We start from the raw sequence: 26842 nt of genomic DNA, 5'->3' as shown, positions 1-26842 counted from the left end.
GAGGCAAATGCTTCAGAGAGGAGTAATATATGCAGAGTGTAATGACCTCTGTCTTTGGCAACATATGGGTCATCAGTTATTTTAGTGAGAATTGTCTCCGTGGAGGGAGCAGTGTAGAAGTCAGATTGTAGAGGGTTAAGGAGAGAATGGGTGTTGAAGAAATGGATCAAGCAAGAGAATACAAGACAAGTTCAGAAGTTAGAAAGACAGGTAGGGTCAAGCTTGCTATTTTTGAGTCATGGTATAACTGTTACATGTTTGAAGGATGGAAATGTAGCAGAGTAGAGGGAGAAGAAGAGATCAACAGTGATGGTGACATTTTCTTCTGATACAGTGGAAAAAGAGTCAAGGAAAGCAGGAAGCAATGTAGGATAGGAGGAAAAAGAGGGAATGGTCTGGTGTATGGATTCAACCTCTTTCTCAAAATAGTCAGCAAAAGTCCTGAGATGAGATGAAGGAAGAGTTAGTGTGGGTTAGACTTGTGAGTGTTGATTAATGGAGAGAAGTAGGTTTGTTTAGCGTGAGAAAGGGCAGAATTGAAACAGGATAGCATAAAGTTGTAGTGAAGGAAGTCTGTGAAACTATGAAAGTTCAAACAGAAGGCATTAAAAAGAACTGAGTGGAGGGAGATAGCATGAGCGTGTGGGAGCTATTTGTGTGTTAAGAAGTTATATAACCTCAGCTATATAAAAGCCTGCTATTTAATTTTTGAGAGGCCATAAAAAAATGTAGTTCTTAGGGCTCTGGATAAAGCTCCATGTATTTAAACTTTAAGCAAAAGTTCCAATCCAATAATTATTATTTTTCAGGAAGAAGCTGGTGTGCCGTTATCTTATCTGTTCAGGGTCAATTGGCGAAACGCCCAGAAACAAGATGGCTTTTTGCCCGGGAACAAGTCTTATAAAAAAAAATTCCTTAGTCAAATGCAGTGTCCTTAAAAATATAAAGCTGACCATGTGCTCAGCACTGTGCAAAGAGATTATATAAAGCAAGACATTAGTGTGAAGTCTTTTACAAAATAATTTGTCTATTAACTGAATATGTGATGTATGTTATAACTTTTAACCATTTATTTTTTCCAAAGGTGTTCGTAAGCAGTGGTTATTGTCAAAATTGCTGTGTAATCTAGAATGGGTTTGCCAGGAAGTGGTGAATTGGGAGTCACCTCTCATTTGTGGGTGTGTCTTGTGCATAGGGTTAAATACAGGGGATACATAGTTGCAAAAGCAGTTACATAAGTGAACAAGGTATACATTATATACAAGGCATTTCAGATTTTTAGCAGAATAGTTACAGTGGAGTGTTTGGGTAAAAGCCAGATTGGGATTGGCTAGGGAAATTTGTATGGGTAAAATAATTGCTTAATCGGGAGTGAATATTTTTTCCATGACTGTGTATAGTATTGGGAGGAGAGAGATTGGCCTGTAGTTTGAGACAGTGTTTTTTGTCCCCACTTTTGAAGATTGGGACAAACTCTGGCAGTTTTCCAGGTCTTAGGGATATGGCCTGCAGACCGGATAGAATTAACTATGGAAGCAATTAGTTTGGCAATGGCTGGAGCATCAAGTCTTAGGAACTTAGATGGTATAAAAGTCAGGTTCACATTGGCTACTTAGTTTTTCATTTGAGGAACATTAATAGGGAATACCTCTGTCTATATGCGGATGCTAAGACAGGAGTAAACACATTGATACAAGAATTTATTCCTAGGTATAAATTATCTCCCTATGAGAAACTATGGGATGACTTATGACTATCAGCAGTCCAAAGGAACAAATTAAGGACAATGTTATTGGTAATAAAACAATAAGTCTCGTATGCAACTAATACATTTTTTGAGTCTCTCTAGGCAAAGTTGAAAGTGCACCTACTTGAGACGGGGTTAATAGTCACATATTTCCTACGCAAGCATGCTCTTCATCCCAGGTTAAAAGGCCTATACTAACCACCAGTACAGCAATTAAAGTGGCAGAGTTCTTTTCTTGGACCCAAAGTACAGTAAAGCTCCTTCCAGCTCCACCAAAGACCAAAGTCACCTAAAGCACAACCGCATCAAGTTAACGTCTTGCCGAGTCAAAACTCTAACCGTTAACCAACGAGGAAAATAAGACACCAGGCTAAGGCCCGGTTTTACAAAAATGACACTAGATGGCGCTCATACACTCTAAAAAACACAACTTAAACCATACAGTGAAATATAGTGACTGGTGATATCAAAATAAATCAAAAATAAAGTGCACAAAGTGATAAATAGACACTCAAACCCTTAAGGACTGTTTCACGGTCCACAAAGTAACAGGGAGAAGAATCAGGGGAGCGTCAGTGCCTAAGGAAAAAACGTGATACTCGCATAGTGCAATATGTTAACAATACACATACACAGGCAGAGCTCTCATAAGAGCACAATAAAGCTAGATATCAATGATCACTAAGTATCAGAAATACTAGCTATGTATGGACATCTAAAATAGAAAGTGTCCCATACACACAGGAGCAACAAATAGGAGGTAGAAATCCAAAAGAGAGACACCAATCCAAAACTTAAAAAATGTAGATATTTATCCAGCATTGATAAAAATTGGAGGCTTACAGGATTCCGGAAAGGTAACAGCAAGTTTGTACACATGTAGATTTCACTCGAGTCGCGTTCTCGGGATCTCTGCACGATGCTGCTTCCTCATCCGGTCTCCGACCTGCGCTGCTTCAGGGGGCCGGTACGTCACTTCCGGATTCTTCAACAAGTATAGCAGACGCCACCGGAACTCCACAGCAGGCTCTCTCCCTCTGGATCTATAGATCTAGAAGATGAGGCTTTCGTTGAGAAATGGTATAATCTGCTAGAAAAATGTTCACAAGATCTAATGGGATTAATCATTGAACAGCAGAGAAATCATGTTTTGCAGATTGATGTCGAGATCAATGAAATAGAACTAAGGATCGGTAATTTAAACCAAACAACTCAGTTTAAAGAGAAAGACATTCATCTGCAAAACAAATTAGATAAGATCAGGAAGGAAACCATCACTAAGAAAGTTAAAACATTTCTTAGAGATTGTCAGGATGTGCTCACCACAAACGAGACGGGACCGCGGTGCTGAGGTGGGAAAGGTAATTACGCTACCCACAGCCACGAGGGCACGTCTTGATTGAAGAATGGTCTGGGATTCCGGGATCGGGGTAGGAGAGGTACGGATTGTAGAGGGTGCGGTAGCCAAGTCCAGGGTTAGAGAGAGAGACGTTGTCGTTTACCGTAAGCCAGAATCCGAATGCCAGAGATGAGAAGAGTCGTGATGCCGTATGCCGAGTTCGGGATGCCAGAGGTGCAGGAAGACGTAGCAGAAGCCGGTCCGGTACACGAGGAAATCTGTGGAACAGAACTAGGGAGGCAGAGAGTGATGAGAACAACTGGTTCTATGCTCAGCCGACGAGTCAATGAATCTGGAGGGTATATGTAGGTATGAGGAACCAATAGCCGAGAAGCAAGGCGGGGGTGTGTGAATGGGCCAGGCTGAGACAGGGATAGGTCTAGATGAGTTCCTGGAGGAGGAGCTATAAATCCTAGAAGTATTGGTGCATTGTATTGTGGCATTGCAAAAGGGTACTGTCTCTTTAAAGGGTTGGTGCGCCCCTGTGTGGCCGCGCCTCCCGGTGGCAGCGTCTGTAGCTGTGTGCGCGGACCCACGCCCTGAACCGAGGGCAGAAGAAGAGACTGGATGTGCGCGCGTGCGCATAGAAGGACCGGAGCTCGGCGCCATGGGGAAGGAGTCCCTGTGAGTCGCGGGAGACCCCGACAGAGCCGCGGGTGAGTAAGGAGCACGCCGTGCACGGCGTAACTCCTGCTTCCTTACAGTACCCCCCCCTTCAGGAGCGACCTCCGGGCGTCCATGACAAGGCTTGGAGGGATTCCTATGATGGAAAGCCTGAAGAAGGCGAGGTGCGTGAAGATCCCGATGGGGAATCCATGAACGTTCCTCAGGTCCGAACCCCTTCCATTGAACCAGGTATTGTACTCCTCCTCTGGAGATCCTGGAATCCAAGATAAACTGGACCTCGTACTCCTGTTGACCGTGAATCGTAAGAGGAAGTGGAGGAGAAGTATTCTTGGAAAAGCGAGGACTCTGAAATACTGGTTTAAGTAAGGATACATGGAAGACCGAAGGTATCTTCATCGAAGGTGGAAGGCGTAGCTGGTAAGCCACAGGATTAACCCTCCTAACTACGGTGAAGGGACCGAGGAACTTGGGAGCAAGCTTCATGGTAGGAACCTTTAGTCGGATATTCCTGGAAGAAAGCCACACCTTGTCTCCTGGAACAAACTCCGGTACTTGACGTCGAAGGCGATCTGCCTGGAGTTTCTGTCTCCCTGTAGCTACCTTTAAGTTCTCCTGAATCCTTGTCCATAAGTCTTTCAGCCGGGAGATGCGTTTGTCCACCGCTGGTACTCCTGAGGATATGGAGGAAAAAGGTAAACGAGAAGGATGAAAGCCACAATTAATAAAAAATGGAGATTCTTGAGTGGAATCATTGCGAAGAGAGTTAAGAGCAAACTCGGCCCAAGGAAGCAAATCCACCCAATCCTGCTGCGTATCGGTTATAAAACATCGAAGATACTGTTCTAGGTTTTGGTTGGCCCTCTCCGTCTGCCCATTGGTCTGTGGGTGGTATCCTGAAGAGAATTGAAGTGAAATCCCCAATTTTCGGGAAAAGGCACGCCAAAATCTTGATACAAATTGAGATCCACGGTCCGAAACAATAGTTGCTGGCACCCCGTGAAGACGAAAAATCTCCTGAATGAAGACATCCGCAAGGCGGGAGGAATTTGGAAGACCCCTCAAAGGCACAAGATGTGTCTGTTTGGAAAAACGATCAATGACCACAAGAATCGTATCCTTTCCCTTGGAATCTGGAAGCTCCACAATGAAGTCCATAGAAATATGGTTCCAGGGACGGTCTGGAATGGGTAAAGGAAGAAGAAGGCCTGCTGGTTTGACCCGAGGTACCTTGTTGCGAGCACAAGTACCACACGATTTGACGAACTCCTCTACATCCTTAGCTCTCTCTGGCCACCAGAAGGTGCGTTGAACGAGATCGTTAGTCTTCCGTATTCCCGGATGTCCTGCAGATTTAGAAGAATGACACCATTCTAAAACCTTTTTGCGGTGTTGAACTGCCGTGTAGAGTTTTCCCTCTGGAACTTTGAGCCCTATAGGAATCTGAGATTGCTCGGATTGAATCTTGCCCATAATATCAAAGGAATTGGCGGACAGGATACATCTGGAAGGAATGATAGTCTCTAGCTGTTCTTCAGATTTGTCCTCTGCAAGGAACTGTCGAGAGAGGGCGTCCGCTTTAAGGTTCTTGGAGCCAGGAATGAAGGAGATGAGGAAATTGAATCGTGAAAAAAATAATGCCCAGCGGGCTTGCCGAGAGTTCAAACGACGTGCCCCTTCTAGGTAGAGAAGGTTCTTATGGTCTGTGAGAATGGTTATGGGTGTCTCTGTACCTTCTAAGAAATGTCTCCACTCCTCTAATGCTAATTTGATCGCTAAAAGTTCCCGGTTCCCGACATCGTAATTCTGTTCTGCGGATGAAAATTTCTTCGAAAAGAAGGAGCATGGATGCAGTCTGGCTAAAGGAGATGTCCTCTGGGATAAAACAGCCCCAGCCCCGATGTCAGAAGCATCTACCTCCAAGGTAAAAGGAAGTTTAGGATCCGGGTGTGTGAGGATGGGCGCAGAAACAAAAGCCCTTTTCAGCAGATCAAATGCCTGTATGGCGGTTTCAGACCATGATGAAGGATCTGCACCTTTCTTCGTGAGTGCAGTTATGGGAGATACTGTAGAGGAAAAATTGCGGATGAAACGTCGATAATAGTTTGCAAAACCCAAGAAGCGTTGTACAGCTTTGAGAGTGTTCGGACGAGGCCAGTCCAAAATCGCCTTAAGTTTCTCTGGATCCATATTGAAACCGGAATCAGAAATAACGTAACCCAAAAACGCCACTGATTTGATATGGAACTGACATTTCTCCAATTTCGCAAAGAGATGGTTCTCCCGAAGGCGTAACAACACATGCTGAACGTGTTTGATGTGCTCTTGAGTGGATTGAGAAAAGATAAGTATGTCATCTAGGTAAACAATAAGAAATTTGTTAAGAATGTCCCGAAAAATCTCGTTGACAAAATCCTGGAAAACTGCTGGTGCGTTGCACAGGCCGAACGGCATCACCAGGTATTCGTAGTGGCCGTCATGGGTGTTAAAAGCAGTCTTCCACTCGTCCCCCTCTCGTATCCTTACTAAATTATAGGCCCCTCTTAGATCCAACTTAGAAAAGATAGTAGCTCCCTGGAGACGATCAAATAGTTCCGGAATCAAAGGTAGAGGATAGCGATTTTTGCGCGTGATGTTATTCAAGCCTCGGTAGTCAATGCATGGACGGAGAGAACCGTCCTTCTTTTTGACGAAGAAGAATCCTGCACCAACTGGGGAAGAAGATTTTCGGATGAAACCCCTTTCTAAATTCTCAGCGATGTAGGTACTCATGGCTTTCGTCTCTGGGATAGAGAGTGGATACGATCGTCCTCTAGGAAGAGGTGCTCCAGGAAGTAGGTCAATGGGACAATCGAAAGAATGGTGCGGAGGTAGTATCTCGGAACGTGCCTTGTCGAACACATCGCGGAATCCCCAGTACTCAGAAGGTAAGGAGTCGATCTTCTCTGGCAGAGTAGACAACCCACCAATCCTCTGGGAAACCCTGGTACAGGTTTTGGCACACGAAGTAGCCCACTGGATGGGTTCCCGATCCGTCCAGTCGATGCGAGGATTATGGAGTTGAAGCCAAGGAAGACCCATAATCAGCTCAGCGGAGGGAGAGTGGATCACATCGAGAGTAATGAACTCCGTATGGAGATCGAAGAACTGTAGTTGTAGAGACACCGTCTGTAGTGTGATAAATGCCGGTTGTAGGGGTCGACCGTCAATGGCTTCCAGACCTATAGGCGTCTTCTTGATGACAAGTGAAATATTGTTTCGCCTAGCAAAAGTCTCATCAATAAAGTTACCAGCGGACCCAGAATCAATGAAAACTCGCGCTTGAGCGTGAAACCCCTCTCCAGACAGTGTAATAGGCAACATTATCCTGGTGGGTAGTATGTCCTTGACAATAGGAGAAAGGATAAGAATTCCCAACGAAACTCTCCGGGATTTCGTTAGGAGTTGGCGTTTCCCGGCTTGTGAGGACACTGGGGTAGCAGGTGACTGGAGTTGCCACAGTACATGCAGAGACCGGCATTACGCCGATGTTGTTTCTCGGCAGGAGGCAGCCTGTTGCCCCCCAGCTGCATTGGTTCCGGAATATTCTCGGAAGGAGGTAACGGGGAAATGAAGGAAGGAGCAAGGTTTCTTGGCACCCGTTGTCGGTAACGAGAGTGTTCGAATCTCCGTTCCTGTAGACGCTGATCTACTCGAACCGCCAGGGTGATTAACTCCTCTAAATCAGTAGGACGGTCCCGTGCAGCGAGCTCATCTTTCAGGGACTCAGACAGACCCTGCCAAAACGCAGAAGATAATGCTTCGTTATTCCAACCCGTCTCACCAGCAAGAGTGCGGAACTCTATGGCATACCCAGCGACGGTACGATCTCCCTGGGTTATATGATGAAGGGCCGAAGCTGCCGTTAACTTCCGTGCCGGGGTGTCGAAAACTCTTCTGAACTCCTCGACAAAGAGATCGATGTCCTGGGTGAGAGGCCCTTGTTGTTCCCAGATGGGAGAAGCCCATGCCAGGGCCTGGTCGGTAAGGAGAGACAGGATAAAGCCGACCCTGAAAACAGAAGAGGCAAAACGAGAGGGAGCGAGACGAAATTGGATGAGGCATTGGTTAAGGAAGCCCCTACATCCTTGGGGGACTCCACCATAGTGTTTGGGAGGTGGAATACGAGGTTCCAGTGCAAATGGAGGAGTGGGAAAGGGAGTTGCAGGTGCAGGGGAAGCTCCGGGTGAAAGTTGCCGAGTGAGAGCTCGAACTTGAACCGTAAGAGAGTTAACACTTTGCTGCAACGTATCTGTCCGTCTATCCGTTTGTTCCAGATAAGTCTCTAGTCTGGTAAAAAGTGCAGAATGGGCATTAATAGTGCGCTCCACCTCAGCGGGGTCCATTTTTGGTGGGCTGAGCATAATGTCAGGATGTGCTCACCACAAACGAGACGGGACCGCGGTGCTGAGGTGGGAAAGGTAATTACGCCACCCACAGCCACGAGGGCACGTCTTGATTGAAGAATGGTCTGGGATTCCGGGATCGGGGTAGGAGAGGTACGGATTGTAGAGGGTGCGGTAGCCAAGTCCAGGGTTAGAGAGAGAGACGTTGTCGTTTACCGTAAGCCAGAATCCGAATGCCAGAGATGAGAAGAGTCGTGATGCCGTATGCCGAGTTCGGGATGCCAGAGGTGCAGGAAGACGTAGCAGAAGCCGGTCCGGTATACGAGGAAATCTGTGGAACAGAACTAGGGAGGCAGAGAGTGATGAGAACAACTGGTTCTATGCTCAGCCGACGAGTCAATGAATCTGGAGGGTATATGTAGGTATGAGGAACCAATAGCCGAGAAGCAAGGCGGGGGTGTGTGAATGGGCCAGGCTGAGACAGGGATAGGTCTAGATGAGTTCCTGGAGGAGGAGCTATAAATCCTAGAAGTATTGGTGCATTGTATTGTGGCATTGCAAAAGGGTACTGTCTCTTTAAAGGGTTGGTGCGCCCCTGTGTGGCCGCGCCTCCCGGTGGCAGCGTCTGTAGCTGTGTGCGCGGACCCATGCCCTGAACCGAGGGCAGAAGAAGAGACTGGATGTGCGCGCGCGCGCATAGAAGGACCGGAGCTCGGCGCCATGGGGAAGGAGTCCCTGTGAGTCGCGGGAGACCCCGACAGAGCCGCGGGTGAGTAAGGAGCACGCCGTGCACGGCGTAACTCCTGCTTCCTTACAGAGATGAAGAGGACTATAAAGATGGACCCCCTAGAAAACCTGATCTGGAAGAGAAAACAAATCCTAAGGAGAATAAAACTCCTGAAGTTTTATCTGCCAAATCTACCAAAAATAAGAAAACCCCTGAAAAATCCTTTCAAAAAAGAGATAAATCAAGGGAAAATAGAAAATCTAGTAAGAATACAAGAGATATACGAAATAAAAATAGAAAGAGTCCTGAACGAGGTAATTGGAGAATCAAATCAAAATCTCCAAAAACATCAAAAGGACCTGACAAAGTTCAGATTAGTGTAAGTAAAACACCTAAAAGAACTATATAAGTATAGACTTCGATTCTGAAGTAGAAATAGTAACAAACTCTAGGAAAGAACAAAGAGAAGTTCAGAAAGAGAAATTGTTCACTAAACATGTCCCTAAAAATGGTAATAAAAAGGATTTTTTAGGGGAGGGGGGGTCCACTTCATTTCAGGGAGCAAATTATTATGCTCCCCTAATGAAGAGGGATCCCTCGTCAGAAAGGAAAAGAACAAGACCCGACAAAAACGGGGAAGAGGAAGAGAAAAAGAAGTATCTCAAAAAAAGCAAGAAATAGGAAATAATATTTTTAACCTTAGTTCAAAACCACTGACAGAATCAGAAAAGTCACTAATGTCAAAGGGTCTCAAGTTTGCACCAACAGTAGGCCCAAATAATTTTGGCCTATTTGTGGATGCGCAGAGGTTTTTAAGAAAACTGACTATAAAAAGATTTTTTTAGATTAAAAGATGTAGAACAAAGGACTGCTGATAATCTTGTCAACACATCAGATGTGACTAAATTACCTGAAACATCAGAAGACAGACCAATGTTAATACATTCTGGCCTTAAATTACCTTCAACGTTCTATCCAAAGTATGTGAAAGGTAACAATTTAGACGTATTTTCACAACTTATACAAAAAGACTTTGAAAAACTAGTTAAATCTGATACAAAGTTTGAAAATAACTTGAGCATCTCTGAAAGAAAGGCCTTAAAAGTGCTACAAGAAGATACTAACGTTGTTATAAAACAAGCTGATAAGGGTGGTGGTGTAGAAATTATAGACAGAAATGATTACATCACAGAATCTAAAAGAATTCTAGGTGACGTGAATACATATCAACCTTTAAAAAAAGATCCAACAGTAGATTTCTTAAAAGAACTGAAAATCCTGTTAGATAGAGGTAAAATAGAAGAAGTCATTAACAGTGATGAATATAGTTTTCTTTACAGAGAAAATCCTGTTAGACCTATATTCTATTACCTACCAAAACGCCATAAGAGTATTACTAATCCACCTGGTAGGCCAATAATAGCAGGGATTGACTCTTTAACGTCCCATCTATCTGCCTATAAAGACATATATTTACAAAAATATGTCACTAAACTTCCTTCCTATCTTAAGGATACAACGGATATCTTGCGCATCTTAGAAAGTCAAGTATGGGAAAATGGATGTTATCTAGTAACCTGTGATATTACCTCCCTCTACACATGTATAAACCATAGAGATGGACATGAAGCTGTAGATAGGGCCTTATCAAAAGATCCAGATATGCCCAATGAACAGGCCAACTTCATTCTAGATGGCATAAAGTTCATCCTGGAACATAATTATTTTTTGTTTGAGGGGGTTTATTACCTGCAAAAATGTGGCACCGCCATGGGCACGAAGTTTGCACCCAGCTATGCAAATCTTCTTATGGGAGCATGGAAGGAAGACCATATTTGGTCCATTGCAGAGCTGGGTGCGAATTTGTGCCTATGGCGCAGGTATATAGATGATATTGTGTTTATTTGGAAAGGCAATGAAGAAAGCCTTAAAAAGTTTATCATCTATATTAATGACAACTTGCTTAATTTAAAATTCAATTGTGAATACAGTCAGGAAAAAGTTAATTTCTTGGACCTGACCATTTTCATTGAGGAAGGGATAATAAAAACAGAGATCTTCTTTAAAGGTGTAGATATAAACAACTACATATCCACCACAAGTTGTCACCATCCGAAATGGTTGCAAAATGTCCCATACGGCCAGATAAGGCACATTAAAAGAAATTGTAGTAACACAAGTACCTTTTAAAAACAATCTGTTTTTCTACAAGAAAGGTTTTTAGAAAAAGATTACAATGATGTGACCATACAGGATGCCATTAAAAAAGTCAATGATTTGGATAGAAATGATTTACTGAGCAATAAAAAGAAGGTTAAATCTACTAAAACTTTTGAGTACTCATTTCTGACAGATTACAATAGACAATCAGATAAGATTACTAAAATAATTAAGAAGCACTGGCACATTGTAAAATATGACCCTGTGCTTGGAGAGATTGTCCCTGAAAATCCAAGCGTGATCTTTAGAAGAGCAAAATCATTGAAAGATAAATTAGCCCCTAGTGCCCTCCCTAAAATAACCAGTGAGGGGAATAGATGGCTAACCAAATCTAAAGGTTTTTATGGTTGTACCACATGTACAGGATAGAAACATAGGCCAGAGGACAAATTTAGCTTTATGTCTAATACCTCAGGGCAAAGATATAACATAAAACAACTTTTGTCATGTAAATCTAATTATGTGGTATATCTTATTTCCTGTCCATGTGGATTACAATATGTGGGCCAGACAACAAGAACTGTAAATACACGTATACTTGACAATGTAAGGAGAGGTGTCACTACACATTACCTGTCTAACCATTTTTTACAAAAACATAATGGGGATAAATCTGGGCTCACTTTTACAGTTATAGAACAAGTGTTGACACATTGGAGAGGTGGAGACAGACAAGCTGCTCTTAAAAAAAGAGAAAGCTTCTGGATCTTCACCTTACAAACACTTGTACCACTAGGTCTTAATGTGGATTTTGAGCTAAGTGCTTTCCTATAAAAAAACTGTAATAATAAATTGTTTTAGACAATAAATTGTTTTAGACTGCAACTAAGGTTGAAAATGCACATACTGTGAACTAATTGTGTTTTTTTCCCTATGTTCTTATTTTGAGATACATCAATCGCCGTTTCAACATATATTATAAGTTAGATTTTGAGCGATCTTATTATATTTTATGTCTCTTATATATTTTATATACAATTCCTGAAATAGCACAGTTGTATATGAGGTCACTTCGTTAATTTTTAGAATAGGATTTTTTTATTAATAAAGATGTATTTTACTTTGAAGTGTATAAACATTGTTGTGTATTTTAAAGGTTAATTGTATAACAGTGTTGTGAGGATTGGGAGGACACATGAAGTCAATTACCAATTTTTCTGCTGTCCAATAGGAGGAAAGGTCAGCATAGATTAAAGGGTACAAATAGCATCTCTTTATGGGGTAACGTCACTCCTGACGAAGCCGTCACTACGTACGGCGAAACGCGTAGAGCGTAACCCCTCTTGTGAGATCCAGAGGGAGAGAGCCTGCTGTGGAGTTCCGGTGGCGTCTGCTATACGTGTTGAAGAACCCGGAAGTGACGTATCGGCCCCCTGAAGCAGCGCAGGTCGGAGACCGGATGAGGAAGCAGCATCGTGCAGAGATCCCGAGAACGTGACTCGAGTGAAATCTACATGTGTACAAACTTGCTGTTACCTTTCCGGAATCCTGTAAGCCTCCAATTTTTATCAATGCTGGATAAATATCTACATTTTTTAAGTTTTGGATTGGTGTCTCTCTTTTGGATTTCTACCTCCTATTTGTTGCTCCTGTGTGTATGGGACACTTTCTATTTTAGATGTCCATACATAGCTAGTATTTCTGATACTTAGTGATCATTGATATCTAGCTTTATTGTGCTCTTATGAGAGCTGTGCCTGTGTATGTGTATTGTTAACATATTGCACTATGCGAGTATCACGTTTTTTCCTTAGGCACTGACGCTCTCCTGATTCTTCTCCCTAAGGCCCGGTTTTATCAGAACATTTCATTTGTTCAAAGACTCAATATTTTTATTTTTAGAGTGTGTTAAGTTAGAAATTTAAGATGTATGTACAATTGAGCCTTGATGGGAGGATTGGTTTCCTGGAAGCATGGCTTGTGAAAGCTCTTGTATGTGTTTTGCCAGTACTCATCACTCTCTATGTATGTGTCATGTGCAGCAAAACTTTGATCCAGAAGTGTGTTTCACCTCCACCGAAAGGAGGGGGTCACCCAGGGGTGTGTGTAAGCCACAAGGAAAGGATCATAAGTCAGCCATTTTGACCATCGCAGACATCGTCTGTTCTGATATTCTGAGTGAATGATGTATGCAATGCGTGCAGGGGTGATGATCATGCCTCCGCTTTCACAGATATCAACCCCCTTCAATTCTCAGTAATAGAATGTTGTGATGATTCTGAAAATATATGATGATAGAAGATAGATGCCATTTCCTTTATCTAGCAACTGCATACCCAAAGAAAGGTTGCTTGCATAAAATAAGGTTTTTACTATTATGTGTATAATTTCTGTATTTTCCCATTTTTTTAAGGGAACCTTTTTAAAGGGTGTATCACACACTAGGAACACGAATCAATTTATGGGTCAAGTGTCTCCACCAACCAATGAAACCTGTGTAAAAATGTATTTTTATTCAGATAACAATTTACAGGAAGGATGTGGCCTTAATTTTGCAGTTTTTAATTTCATCATTAAACCAAGAACAGGTTCAGATTAGGCTTATGGCCTTACAAAACAGAATTGCTTTGGTGTGTTTGGGGGTGTTACTTGTTGTCATATATGTGTGTGCCACGTGTTGCAGAGGTAGGATCCACAAGAGTGCTACCCCCTCCTCCAATCTGATGCCACTCTTTGCAGATGCCAGAAACAGCAGTCCCTTGAAGAAAGAAGATGCCGATCACAGTTACTCAACTCCAAAAGACATGTTGGGGCCACAGCGCCTTACGAGACTATGACAGTGAAGGGCACGCACCCTTGTCCTCTGAGTTATACCAATGAGCAGTATCAGATGATGGAGCACCCCAGTATACAATACGAGTCTGTCTATGTGCCCCTGGACTAACATCATAAACTTAATTCTCAAAAGCGATGTTTTTAGAATAAAAAAGGAGGGAACTGACAAAGTGAGAATATGATGGAAGGAGGGGAGGAGGTCGGACATAACAGCACTGGGATCTAAGCAGCCATTTTAAGTCAGCATCCATCTTAGGTGCCTGATATTGTCTATTGTCTGTATGAATGTTGGTGTGGAAGTTAGTTTAAACACATTTTTTTATTTTTCTGCTCCTGAAGTTTCAAATGATATTAAGCTGTTCAGCTAAGCCACAAGACCTTGAAGAGGGGAGAAAAGCGTGAATGTTATGAAAATAAAAGATAGATAATACCATGTCTCGCATTCCGAGGGAGGTGCCCATGAAGTCCCGTATGTAGAGGAAAAGTCACCGGCCCGTATAAGGAATATTAGCTGAGTCATTTCATTTCTAATATGAATCCCATAATAATGCTATTAACTCGATGTGTTCATGTTCATATTTTATTTATCTTATATGCTTACATAGTGACGCACAAGCAACCTCGTTTAGGGGGCGTGGGATTAGTATTTTGTGTATAAATAGGGCCTGTATGCCACCATGTCGTTGGGGGAGTTTTATTTTTAAACTCCCTTCTGCGTGTTCACGTACACTGCAATAAACTTATTTGTCATTCTGCAAAAATGATCCTCAGATGATGACTTATTTATTCATGCTTTTCACAACGGTATTGCAGTATTGCAGACAGCGATAATAAAATGCTAATATTACGAGCGCTAAACTACCGCAATACAGTCCGGACAAAAAAAAACAAAATGCATCTGTAAGGTTAAAAACTGTATCTGCCAGCTCTGTTCTTTTCAGGGACTGAACAGGTTAAAATAAATATGTGTCAAGCTTTGTTCTCTCAGAGACCAAATGGTAAAAGTATTTCAGCTTTGGACCAGCTGTCACAGGATATCTATTACATAAGAAACAAGATTATAAGAAACAAGATCACTAGTCTTGTTTCTGACCCCATTAGTAGTTATTGACCTTTGATCCCTATTTCTACCAATTTAGGCCAGATGGTATATGTAATTTTAGATGTATGATCTATACATGAGAACTTAGTTTGTAACAGATGTATGAAATTGACACACGATGTATTGTCCTTGTCTTGGGTATAAAAGAACTGCCTTGATGACATATTAAACAGAGGAAAGAACTCAACCACCTTGTGTGCATTGAATCTTTGCTTCTCCGAGCTCGTAACTATCATATCTGAGACCAGAAGCATATAGCAGCTGCGTGATGAATCTCCCCGGGACGAGTAGAAGAAGTTACCTGCTCTAAGGTCTGGTCAGGTAGACTGGACCTAACAAATGGTGTCAGAAAAAGTGGGATTTGCACAGAAAAAAGGTGAGAAAAACGTATTTTATTGTTTCTCACCATTTCTCTGCGAATCTAAAGAACCTAAATTTTATAGGGCAGAAGAATCGAGGGTTTGAGTCCCTGATTTATATAACAAAGGGTTGGAGTCCCTATTGTTTAATTGAAACGGGCTGTACTGATATGGTGTCTCAGATATGATGGTAATTTAGGATAAGCTAATAATTGTTTAGGTTAAGATGATATTAAGAATGATAAGACTAACCTTATTGTATGCTTGTTAAGATAAAATTCCTTTATAAGTTGTTTATGGGATTATAGGTATACTGTATGAAGAAATGTACTGTAGGATGAGTTAAAATAACCCTTATGGATGAATGCAGTGTGGCATAGGTTCCTCAATTAACACTCAAGCACAGCAACAAAGCTGGGAAGATAAAAGATTTTTCTTCCTTTTGACAATCTGAGCTCTGTCTGTCTCCCTCATATTGCCTGCATGTATAAGCCGCTCTAGCCCCCACCTTTTTTTTCCCCAGTGATTTGTTACACAGGAAAGGCACAGGAATGTTGTAGACAGATAGAAAGAAAAAAAAGAGAGAGACAAGAATTAGAAAGTTGAAATAATAAGAATTTTGTTTTATAGGACAAGTTACAGAAATGGTTTTCTTTTTGTTTAAATGTTGTTAGCAAGTCAGCAGAGCTCTTAGGAGAGAGAAAGACAGAAAAATATAATTTTTCCAATTTAATTTTAAGACATGCAAACCCAAATTATTTGTGCCACATTAACCAAGTATGAGTGTATATTAAGTTGAATTAATAATATTTTCCCGTCTGAATTGAAAAGTTCAGGGAGTCTTAAGTATTACAAAATTGAGTGGAAAAACAAGATTATAACAGGTATAGGTTTCTTTTTCCATTAGAATGTTTTTATTACATTTTCAGGCATGAATATGATAAAAAGGTTGATTGTATGTAATCCTTGTGTGTGTGCTTGTAAGAATCTGAGTGAATTCTATCCATGTGAAAGTGTTATGTGCATTGAATAATAGAAAAACGGTTTATTGTATATATACAAAATTACTATTCAGGGCAAGTGTTTCTAAAATAAGAATATAATTAATTGCTCATGTTGAAATTTCATTTTTAAAATGTGTACACCCCCACTATAATGTAAACTAATTTACACTGGGCAGGGGAAAGTTTTGGGTATCTGTGGAGAAAAAGAATAAAGAAAGGATGAATTATTTTTGTAAACAATTCTTTCACTGGAATAATAAGGATGTTTATCGTACTGGCCAGGCGATTTATTTCCTTAAACAGAATTACAATTCTTTTCCTCTAAATCTCCACAGATAAAATCAGGTGAATATGTTATATAGAAATAACAGGCGAAATATATTCTAGACACAAAGCTAACTAGAAGCTCAGCATTTTAAAATTAGTTTTAAAAGTTAATTATGATATGAAAAAAAGGATATCTTTATAAATTTAGTCTGCAGGATCAAACTGTTTTGTTTTCCTATTTATTAGAATAGGTGAGAAAATATGTGTCTGTTATTTTTGTAAAAACTGGTTGAATGTGTGAAAGAAGTGTAAAATTCTGTTTGTTTTGTGTCTAGACTCTGTGCTCTTTTTGTGTATAACCAGTAACTAAAACTGTCTAAAGTATATATTAAGCCTATAATTTTCTGTTTAACAAAGATCCAGTTTTAATTTTTGAATACCAGTAACATTATCGGGCTGTGTGAGGAGCTGCATATTTCAAGCTGTCCCAAATTGTATTGCAGTAACTAGTAATTAACCATTTACAAGGTTTTGGCAGGAAGCCCAGAAAGTTATTTGAGCTTGTTATATGGCTTGAAATGGAAACAGTTGTAAATTGATTAATATAGAGTTCAATGAACAGAGGACAGTAACCTAGAATGAGCACTCTAAACACCTGGTGGGTGGGTAATGAAGTGGTTAAAACTTAAATCTTTAATATCCGTGTAAAATAATGGGGATTAAAACAGATATTAAACGCTCAGATCTTATAGTATGAGCACAATGTAATGTTCTGGATCACTGATTAACTGCATAGAATCACTAAACTAGTGTCTTGCAGTGTGAACAGTGAAGTGGATAAAGTAACCACTAGTCCAATGTAATCAGCACAAAAAAAAAAAACTCTAGTGCTGATGTACGTATAAGTGTGCAGACCCTGAAATAGCAGTAAAGCAATGGACAAGGAAAACTGACCCTAGCCAGGTCTGCCAGTATACTAGAGGGTTCTATGTGGAATTATTTTTCTGCAAAGTTGATCAAATATTTAATATTTTATCATTTTTTAACCATCTTTTTCTCTCAAATGTGTCCCACCTTTAAATCTGTGTCTATAAGTTTTTTATGCTGCAGGTTGTTCTTTCAGCAAACCAGATGTTATTTGGTGTTCTAAAAGTTTCTGTCAGAAGACTATAGCAGATTATATTTATATTCAGTAGGGTTTTTTTTGAGATTTTTAATGTCAATTTTATACCCAAAGGTTTCAGGTTAGTTTTGCTATACGTCAAGCAATTCCATTAAGGTTATGCTTTAAATGCTGTTATCGTTTGTGTAATATTGTTCACATGTAATAAAAGTGAACAAAAGGAGGGTGTTATTGCTGTTACTATTGCTGGCTGCCCCTGAAACCGTATGGCAAGGGCTGAGATTGTCAGCTCTTGGGTCTAATATTTTACCTTACTGTGTTGCCTATAATTTTTCCCTTTTATACTGTCCCCCATAGGGGTATAAGCTAGGAACTGTGTATGGGGGATTAACTGTGTAAGACCAGTGGGCTAGTTAATGCATTCTCTGTGTATTCCCTTTGCCTCATGGGACTGCAGCTGTTTGTGCAAACTTATAAGTGGATTGCCTTGTATGGGTGGCCCCTTATGAGAAATAGCTGCAGAACAGAGTCTCCTGGCACATGAGGGTAAAGGGAGGTGATATTTTGGCCTGTCTTGCCTGCCAGCAAGGTATTCTTAGCTGGTGTCTTAGAGAAGAGAAGGTTTTACAACCCCACATGATACAGTAGGTGCAAATGGTGGAGTGCAAGCTCTTGTGTCTACATGTTGGTTGTATGTGTTATAAACCTACAATGCATTGTGCTTGTCCTGTGATTTAAACCCAGGTTGGTGAATTAGCATGTGAATAAGCATTCCAATGCCCCAGCTCAGATATGGATTGCCTGAAAGTGAACTGACCCTGTTATTTCCTATGTCATGTTCCATTAGCCCTTGAACTGTGAAATTTCTTGTGTGTCAGTTTTAGGGGGATATTTGGGTGGAAATATAATTATTTTGGTTGCAGGAGTTGGGGGGGTCAAAGTGCTGGTAGTCATTTAATTTTCCCCAGCAAGCAGGCATGATTTGACGGTGCGCAGGGTGAATTACATCAGGGCTTCCCTGTGTCCCCCAGACTCCTTGATTTTGAGCCCAAATCCCCCCAAGTTATTTCCCTAATAAGTATAAGGTCCCCCAAAGTATATTCTCTGTTTCTTGTGTTTCTGTGTGTTTCTGAGGTCCTCTCCGAATAAACCGCAATGTATTTTTCTGCCTGTTTTGCTTTGTGACCGATCCCTTAAATATAAAGGTGTATTTGGCCTGGCCTACCGTGACAATAAGAAAGAATTTTTCTCATGGGAAGACCAATGGTCACCCCAGGTACATTTTAGATTTAATGTTGTATGATATGCTCTAAACAGACGATTTTAATCAGCGTCTATTGTGTGAAACTAATGCAATTGTTTGAGTGTCTCATGTCCAGGTGCAGTCCTTCCAATTAGATGAAGATAAAGGTGACGCAAAAGCGCTTTTCATCTAAAGTGGAGAGGCCCATTCCAGATTCTACCCCGTCAGAGTATTTTCCTGAATCCATGTTACACAAGTGCACCCACAGTCGCTTCAAAATTAAACCTCAATACAGAAGGGAAGGCCTAAAGACACAGTTATTTTCAGTTGGTGTTTTGGGTCACAATAAAACCCGGCACTAACCAAAGAAGGAGAAAAGTTCATAGGCAGAAATCCGGACCTCAATATATGAACTTTGAACTTTTTAATAACCTTTTTTACAGGTTTTATTATTTTAATTACAATGTTTATTCTATTACTGTAGGTTTATATAAGTAGTGTCTACATGAAGATGATAAGGAAGGAACAGATATAGCTTGTTTAGCCATAATTTTTCTGTATGGGTTTTTATTATTCTGTATATAGCATATATGTACACCTTCTTGTTATATAATGGACTCCTGGTAAACAAAGCCCACATCTTATGTGCAATGTAACCCAATGTACTATCCATACCCAATAAGTTGCACCACAGGAACACGAGAGTTATATTTAACCCCTTGGAAAAAGACAAGATGCTATAAGATATTTGTAGAACTATATATATATATATAAGAAACTGGTTATGAAGGGAGTAGAAATACGACTTTGCCCTGGGGAAGTTATTGACTCTGTGATAGAAGGATAGATAAAGTATTATCCTGCAACTAGACCAGGTTATGTTATTTGGGAAAAGTGATTTTAGTGTTTAAAGGTAGAGATGAGGGTTGGGATTTGTTGGGGCTTGATGGTTAGATTATTTCACTGGGAGCAAAGCTAGTGGATGTTTTTGTATGTGTGTCTGTCCTACTCATTACTCTCTGTGTTATGAACAGCAAAACTTTGGTCCAGTAGTGCGTTGCAACCCCCCCACCGATGCTATGTCTCTTTTTGGTGATGAAAATGTCAGCAGTCCCCCAGAAGAAGAGACCAAAAAAGAAATCAACTGGGCCGATACAATGGCCAGATAGGAATCAAGTTATGCACTATGGGACTATTTTTTTGGTCCAGCAGGACTATGATATGGTTAACCGTTCTTTAAAAAGACTGTCTCTAAAGGATACGAGGGGGCTGAGAAGATTGGATATGAGGAAGGTGGGAAGGGCGTGTGTCAACCCCAAGGAAAGGATCACAAGTCAGCCATTTTGACTATGGCAGCCATTTTGTCTGTTCCGATATTCTGAGTAAATGTAGTATGTAAGATGGATGTGTTGGGCAGTCGCTCCTAGGAAATATACACCGACACCAACCTCCACTTATGCTCAGAAATAGAATTTAAATAATGTCCACCCTACCTAAGCAAACAATACGAAATTGAAAGGCATTAATTATTAAAAGTAGCTCAGTTAAGAGAGTTGCGGGGGGGTCTAATACCTTTTTAGGAATGTATGATTTATATGCAAAAGGGGATTTTTTAGTAGTCAATATAGATGCCGTTTTTAACGATACTAAAGACACTATTTTAAGGCTCAGTAGCAAATGGCAACAAATTAGAGCAATAGTATTGCAAAATTGTATGGCACTAGATTATCTGTTGGCAGCACAAGGAGGGGTTTGTAAGTTAGTAGGTAAAGAATGTTGTGTTTATATTGATGACCAATCAAAAAGTATACATCATGACATGGACACTCTAGCAGAAATTCAATCTAGAATGCGAGAGGAACCAAAAGGGTTCGATTGGACATTTGGTCTTGGAAATTGGCTAGGAGCGTTGGGAATGAAAATTCTTTATGGAATCATGGCAATCGCAAGTTTATTACTTTGTGTGTATATGTTAATCCAAATGACTAGATGTATAATCAGTTCTATTTTTGCAAAAGAAAGCTGCTTCTGCTTCTAGCTCTACAGTTATGTATATGTTTCCCACAATGAGAGCGAGAAATACCAATAGTCTTGGTACTCGTCAACCACCCATATGTTCATCTCTGATTATCAAACGAGATACCTAAAAAAGATAGGTTTCTGCATCCCCATGGTCTCTTAGAGGTTTCTCTCTTGGAGTTTTTCCTCTCCTGAGTGGTGTGTAGAAGAATAAATGGGACTGGTCGATTGGATTGTTCTTCCAGAACAAAAGGAGGGTTGTAAGGTTAAACACTGTATCTGCCAGCTCTGTTCTTTTCAGGGACTGAACAGGTTAAAATAAATATGTGTCAAGCTTTGTTCTCTCAGAGACCAAATGGTAAAAGTATTTCAGCTTTGGACCAGCTGTCACAGGATATCTATTACATAAGAAACAAGATTATAAGAAACAAGACCACTAGTCTTGTTTCTGACCCCATTAGTAGTTATTGACCTTTGATCCCTATTTCTACCAATTTAGGCCAGATGGTATATGTCATTTTAGATGTATGATCTATACATGAGAACTTAGTTTGTAACAGATGTATGAAATTGACACACGATGTATTGTCCTTGTCTTGGGTATAAAAGAACTGCCTTGATGACATATTAAACAGAGGAAAGAACTCAACCACCTTGTGTGCATTGAATCTTTGCTTCTCCGAGCTCGTAACTATCATATTTGAGACCAGAAGCATATAGCAGCTGCGTGATGAATCTCCCCGGGTCGAGTAGAAGAAGTTACCTGCTCTAAGGTCTGGTCAGGTAGACTGGACCTAACAGCATCTGTCCGCAGTTATCAGAGTTGTTCCGCTACGGCCGCACGAGGCTAAAGGCGGCCGCCACTGTAGGATTCACTTACTGCTAATAGACAGACCAACTATTTTGGTTCAATCAGTTTATTATTCATCCGGTTGAGGTAGGCTGTTTTCAGTCTGTGGGAACGGGCATGATTAAGGGCATCTGACTCAGAAAAGTCGCCCCCCTACATTTTTATCGCCTTAAACTTTGTTTTTTAGTGTTTCATCCCTCTTGTTCCCCTTCCTCCCTTCCTCTCCCATTTGTTTTGATCTTCTCCATGAGATGTATTCTCCAAACCCTGTGCCAGGGCTGATTTTGTAGCTGCCATTGCATTTAATACATTGATTTACTTGCAGACAATTTTTTTTTTAGTTATTTTTTGTGTGCTGGGTACCCCTGTATATATTAATGGCACTGGTAGTATTTCAGAAAATACTACATTGGAGGTCTTTGCCTTAAGCTTTTGGCCTAGATCCCTGGAATCATTTTTTAGTCCCTCCATCTTTCTCTAACTTTCTCTAACTTTGTCATTGGTGTCAACATGTACCAAGACCGCTGGGTCAATCCTAGCCCCTCCCAACAATCTGTCTACCCGATCCACAATGTGCCAAACCCCAGCACCCTGAAGGCAACAAACTGTTCGTTCATGCTGTCATGGTAACAGATTGCCCTATTTACCTTCCTAATAATGGAGTTCCCTACCACCATAATCTTTTTTGGTATCTGAGCATCCTCAGTTCCATCTGTGCTGGAGAAACTATTCCCCTGGCTGCTAGAGGAATAAGTCTCCCCCAGCCTTGCCATTTCTGCCCTGACACTCCCAATATCTTCACTTAATATGGCAAATCTATTGAGATGTTGTCACGGTAGACAAGGTCTTTTAACACCATTTATATTTAAAGGGATCAGTCACAGGGCAAATAAGGCGTGAAATAAAATGAGGGTTATTTTGGATAAGACCTCTGAAACATAAGAATGCAAAATACACAAATATACATACCTACAGGGGTCTGGGGAATGAGATCTACCTTTCCTAGGTGCAGGGACACACTTCAAATGGGTTTCCACTGTCCGTTTCATGATATTAGAGTGCTGAACAAACAGCAGCCCCTCTGACATGTACCTCCAGCTGGTCACAGTCCAACTCCACACTCCTTCCCAGAGTGTCTATCAAATCGTATTCACACTCCTTCCCAGGGTTTCTCTCAGATGGTCCTCTGAGGGAATCTACACACTCCTTCCCAGTGTGTCTCTCCCTCTGAGGGTATCTAATGCTCTGATCAGCAGCATCCCTTATATAGCCCTCTGTGGCTATCATTTACAGGGGAGGGGGGCTACTGACCAATCAGAGCATGGATTAGGTTGGTGCCACAAAAGACAGAGGAGGGCGTGCTGAGGCACTCAATACCTTCCACTGAGTAGGAGCCTCAGAGTTTGGACAGTACAATGCTCTTACTCCCAGATCTGATCAGCAGCCTTTCACCTCCCATAGGAGTCCTGACACATAGCTGTCCCAACTCTGGTTTTAATCCTATTATTTCTATAGAGAGCTTCAACTAAGTGGATTGCTTAGTCTTTCTCCATAGAAATGACAGTAACAGTGGAATATCTAATTTACTTTCTTGCAGGGCTGACATGTTAATTCCATCACCACACAATACCAAGTATCTAAGCTGTGGGGAATTGCTAACACGGGCATAAATACAGACATAAGGTATTTATGTAAAAAACAGGACTTAGAATTACACACAGCTAGCCCAAATCCCATCATAAGACAATGCCAGTTTCTGAACAGGGGGGGGGGGAGGGGGAAGGATTGTCACAGGGAATAAAGAATACATGATTTGAAATACATTCTTACCGACATGGGTTACATTTACACATTCCCAGTTCTCCCACCGATATTAAAGACTATTTGGCTAGATGAAATATTACTAGGACAGCCAAGTTACACTATTTTAGGGGTAAATAGCTGGGATTTCTCTTCATTAGGTCCGGATAAGCTGAAAAGGATCAAGATATAGCCCCAACTGCCCCAACATCACCAAGGGTGCCTCAACTGAATGAGGACAAAGGTAAATATAACAGAAAAAACATTTGGGTGCTGCAGGCAAAAAAACCTAGTCAGGATAGCAGCATATAGACTAAACACTCCAGGGATGAAGGTGCTAGTCACCAAAACTTTGGATGTTCTATGACTGGGTTCAGTCATTAAAATGATCTTTTTGTTAGTGCCTCCACTTTTTTAGATGGATTAATAAAGAATTATTTTTAATATCAACTGTTTTGGGACCCACTTTTGGCTGTTGCGCCAGAATCACTTTGTTTTTCGGATTTACCTCTCTACTCCAGGCTGCACGCCTACCAGGACTTCAGGATTTAGAGATTTCTGTGAGTACTTTCTTATTCATGATTGCTCAATGTGAGTCCAGGGACCATCCCAATGAGGGTTTGATGGGGTTTTTTTTTTAGCCTTACACCTTACCCTTCAGGGTACATTGGCCCACCTGGGGACTTTACTACTTTCAAGCAGTTTATCCATATCCTTATCCAGTCCTTTTTACGAGTACATATATCAAAGGGATTCAGTGCTGAAGCGCCTTTGTCACTTGGAAATGGGACTGCTCATTATAGTAATGGTAATGAAGGGGTGAACCGCCCCCTGCGCGACCCAACCGGTAGGCCTAAACACCCACCCTGGGCCAAGTAACTCCTTTACCCAATCCCTCTACCCCCAATAAACATTACAATACTTACTACCCACCAATAAACAACTCACCCACCCCCACAAACAGTACAGTAATGGGCAAAATAACTATTATTCAGATATGGAAAACAGTGCATTTGCCCATTTAAAATAAAACCAGCCAGCATAAAGTGAATACAATTTGCACTTAGTCCTGCCAGGATGAAGAGCATCCTCATCACCGTCCATGTCTTCCGTGGGCACAAAAAAAATACAATCTAATTGCCCCTAGCACCTTAATTACCTTAATTACCTTAGAGGTTAGTAGCCGCTATAGTAATTAAGGGGTTAACCAACCCTCCCCTGCTACCCACCCAGGAGGCGTAGCAACTTTCTCTGTAGTAACTACCCCCACCCTCCACCCCTGCTACCCATTGATTGGCACAGTGTATATAATATAGGCATGCTTTGCCACTATAGCAATTAATGGACAAGCTAAAAAAAAAAAAAAAGAGGCACACATTACAAATGCCAAGAAACCAATTGATTCACACAGTGGTAAATCACACCCATATACAGTAATATAAACATGCACCAAAAAAACTACATTAAATTAACTCAATCACAAGAAGAAACACACGAAAAATAAACAACAATTATAAAGTAAAAACCAAACAAATACTAGAAATAAATACAAGTGCAAAACAAAAAACACTATAATTAAAAATCAAAACACCCAAAATAAACAAGAATGACAAAAACAAATCAACAAAGAAACACAAGATTGCTTGTATCAATCAATAAAAATAATATAAAACAAATTTGCCAACAAATGCATTGCTTGTCACTGTATTTATCTATAGCCCTAAAGGGGCATAGATAAATACACTGGCAATCAATGGGCAATCAAACAAATAACAAGTTAAAAATACAAATCAAAATACCTGAAAAATAAAATTTACATACATTCAATGTTTTTCTTACCTTTTAGATGTCTTCACCCTCCTATTTCCGGGGTCTCAGGAAGCTCTCGATCAAAGACGCAATGTGTTTTATTTTGTGCCTGATTTTATTTTTTTAAAGCTTTCCCATTTATTGCTATACTGTAGTAGCCAAGCATGCTCATATTATATGGGCATGCTTTAACACTGTGCCAATGAATGGGTAGTTGGGGTGGAGGGTGGGGGCAGTTGGCGCGGGGAAGGTGGTTATGCTGCCCGGGTGGGTAGCGGGGGGAGGGTGAGTTAACCCCTTAATTACTATAGCAGTTACTAACTGCTTAGGTGGTTAAGGGGTTAGGGGCCATTAGATTGTATTTTTGATTATTATGTTGCTGCCAACGGGCGATGATGAGGACAAGGACGGCCTTCACACTGGCAGGGGTAAGTGCAAGTTTTATTTATTTAGTCATTTTGCCCATTACTGTACTGTATGTATTGGGGTTAGGGGGAAGGGGGGGATTGTATTTATTTGAATGTATGGCACTGCAAAAAAAAATCTGCACAGGATTGATACCGGAGGCCGGCGGGGATCTGCGGACACCCCCAGACACCCACGGGGACCACCTGGAGACACCCAGACAACTGCGGGGACAATCCGGACACTCGCGGGGACCACCCGGACACCCGTGGGGACCACTCGGAGGCCCCCGGTCACCCGCGGGGTCCATCCGGACACTGACAGACACCCGCAAGGACCACCCAGAGGCCCCCAGACTCCTGCGGTGAGACCCATGGAGACCCCCCGAAGACCCGATGAATGTAACATCTCCAAATTAGTGGTTTATGATACATAAATCTACTTAAGCTCTCTTTATTATAGAAGATTATATTGGTAAACAAAAAGCAAATATGTTCTTACCTCCTCCAAATGTTGCACGTATCTGACAAGTCGTGTAAACCGAAATAATCGTAGGAGAGAAAACACTCTAGCCAATTTATTTATTTTCACAACTGTAGCAATTGATGGATTTTCAGATGATAAAGTTTTTCCATGCTTTACAGGAAAAAAAATATATTTTTGATATGTTTTATGAAAAGAAGAAATCCAGTTTATATTTATATATTAAATTAACATTTTGTTTGAAGAAAAAAAAATGTGCTTTATTAAGATTGAATGATACCACAACAGGTTTTACCATATCAGAAGTTTATTGCAAGTCACCAGATTTCTAAATACCCACAGCAAGTATCAATGTTTAAGAAGGTCATATGTCTGTAGCAGGTATATACTGGTACAGTATGACCCTTTTATCTTCTTATCTCCCGGTTCCGTGTTGGTAAGTGTATGTGTTGGTGTGTGTGTGCTGGTAAGTGTCTGTATTTGTAATGCATTATGTGCATG

The 26842-nt window shown here is 41.1% G+C and overlaps 1 protein-coding gene across 4 annotated transcripts in view; it reads right to left on the bottom strand.

The window, feature by feature from the left end:
* Window positions 1–26842, bottom strand: part of LOC142493253 (potassium/sodium hyperpolarization-activated cyclic nucleotide-gated channel 2-like) — a 707321-nt gene that overhangs the window by 331343 nt on the left and 349136 nt on the right. For 3 of the 4 annotated variants that reach the window (XM_075596961.1, XM_075596964.1, XM_075596962.1), the window contains exon 4: window positions 26360–26494. The exons of the other annotated variant lie outside the window; for it this stretch is intronic. In XM_075596961.1, coding sequence (XP_075453076.1) covers window positions 26360–26494 — 135 coding nt within the window. The remainder of the gene's footprint in view (window positions 1–26359; window positions 26495–26842) is intronic. 4 annotated transcript variants of the gene reach the window in all.

The sequence above is a fragment of the Ascaphus truei genome, chromosome 4, assembly GCF_040206685.1.
Source record: "Ascaphus truei isolate aAscTru1 chromosome 4, aAscTru1.hap1, whole genome shotgun sequence".
NCBI classification, from domain to species: domain Eukaryota; kingdom Metazoa; phylum Chordata; class Amphibia; order Anura; family Ascaphidae; genus Ascaphus; species Ascaphus truei.
This window is presented reverse-complemented; position numbering and strand designations above follow the sequence as displayed.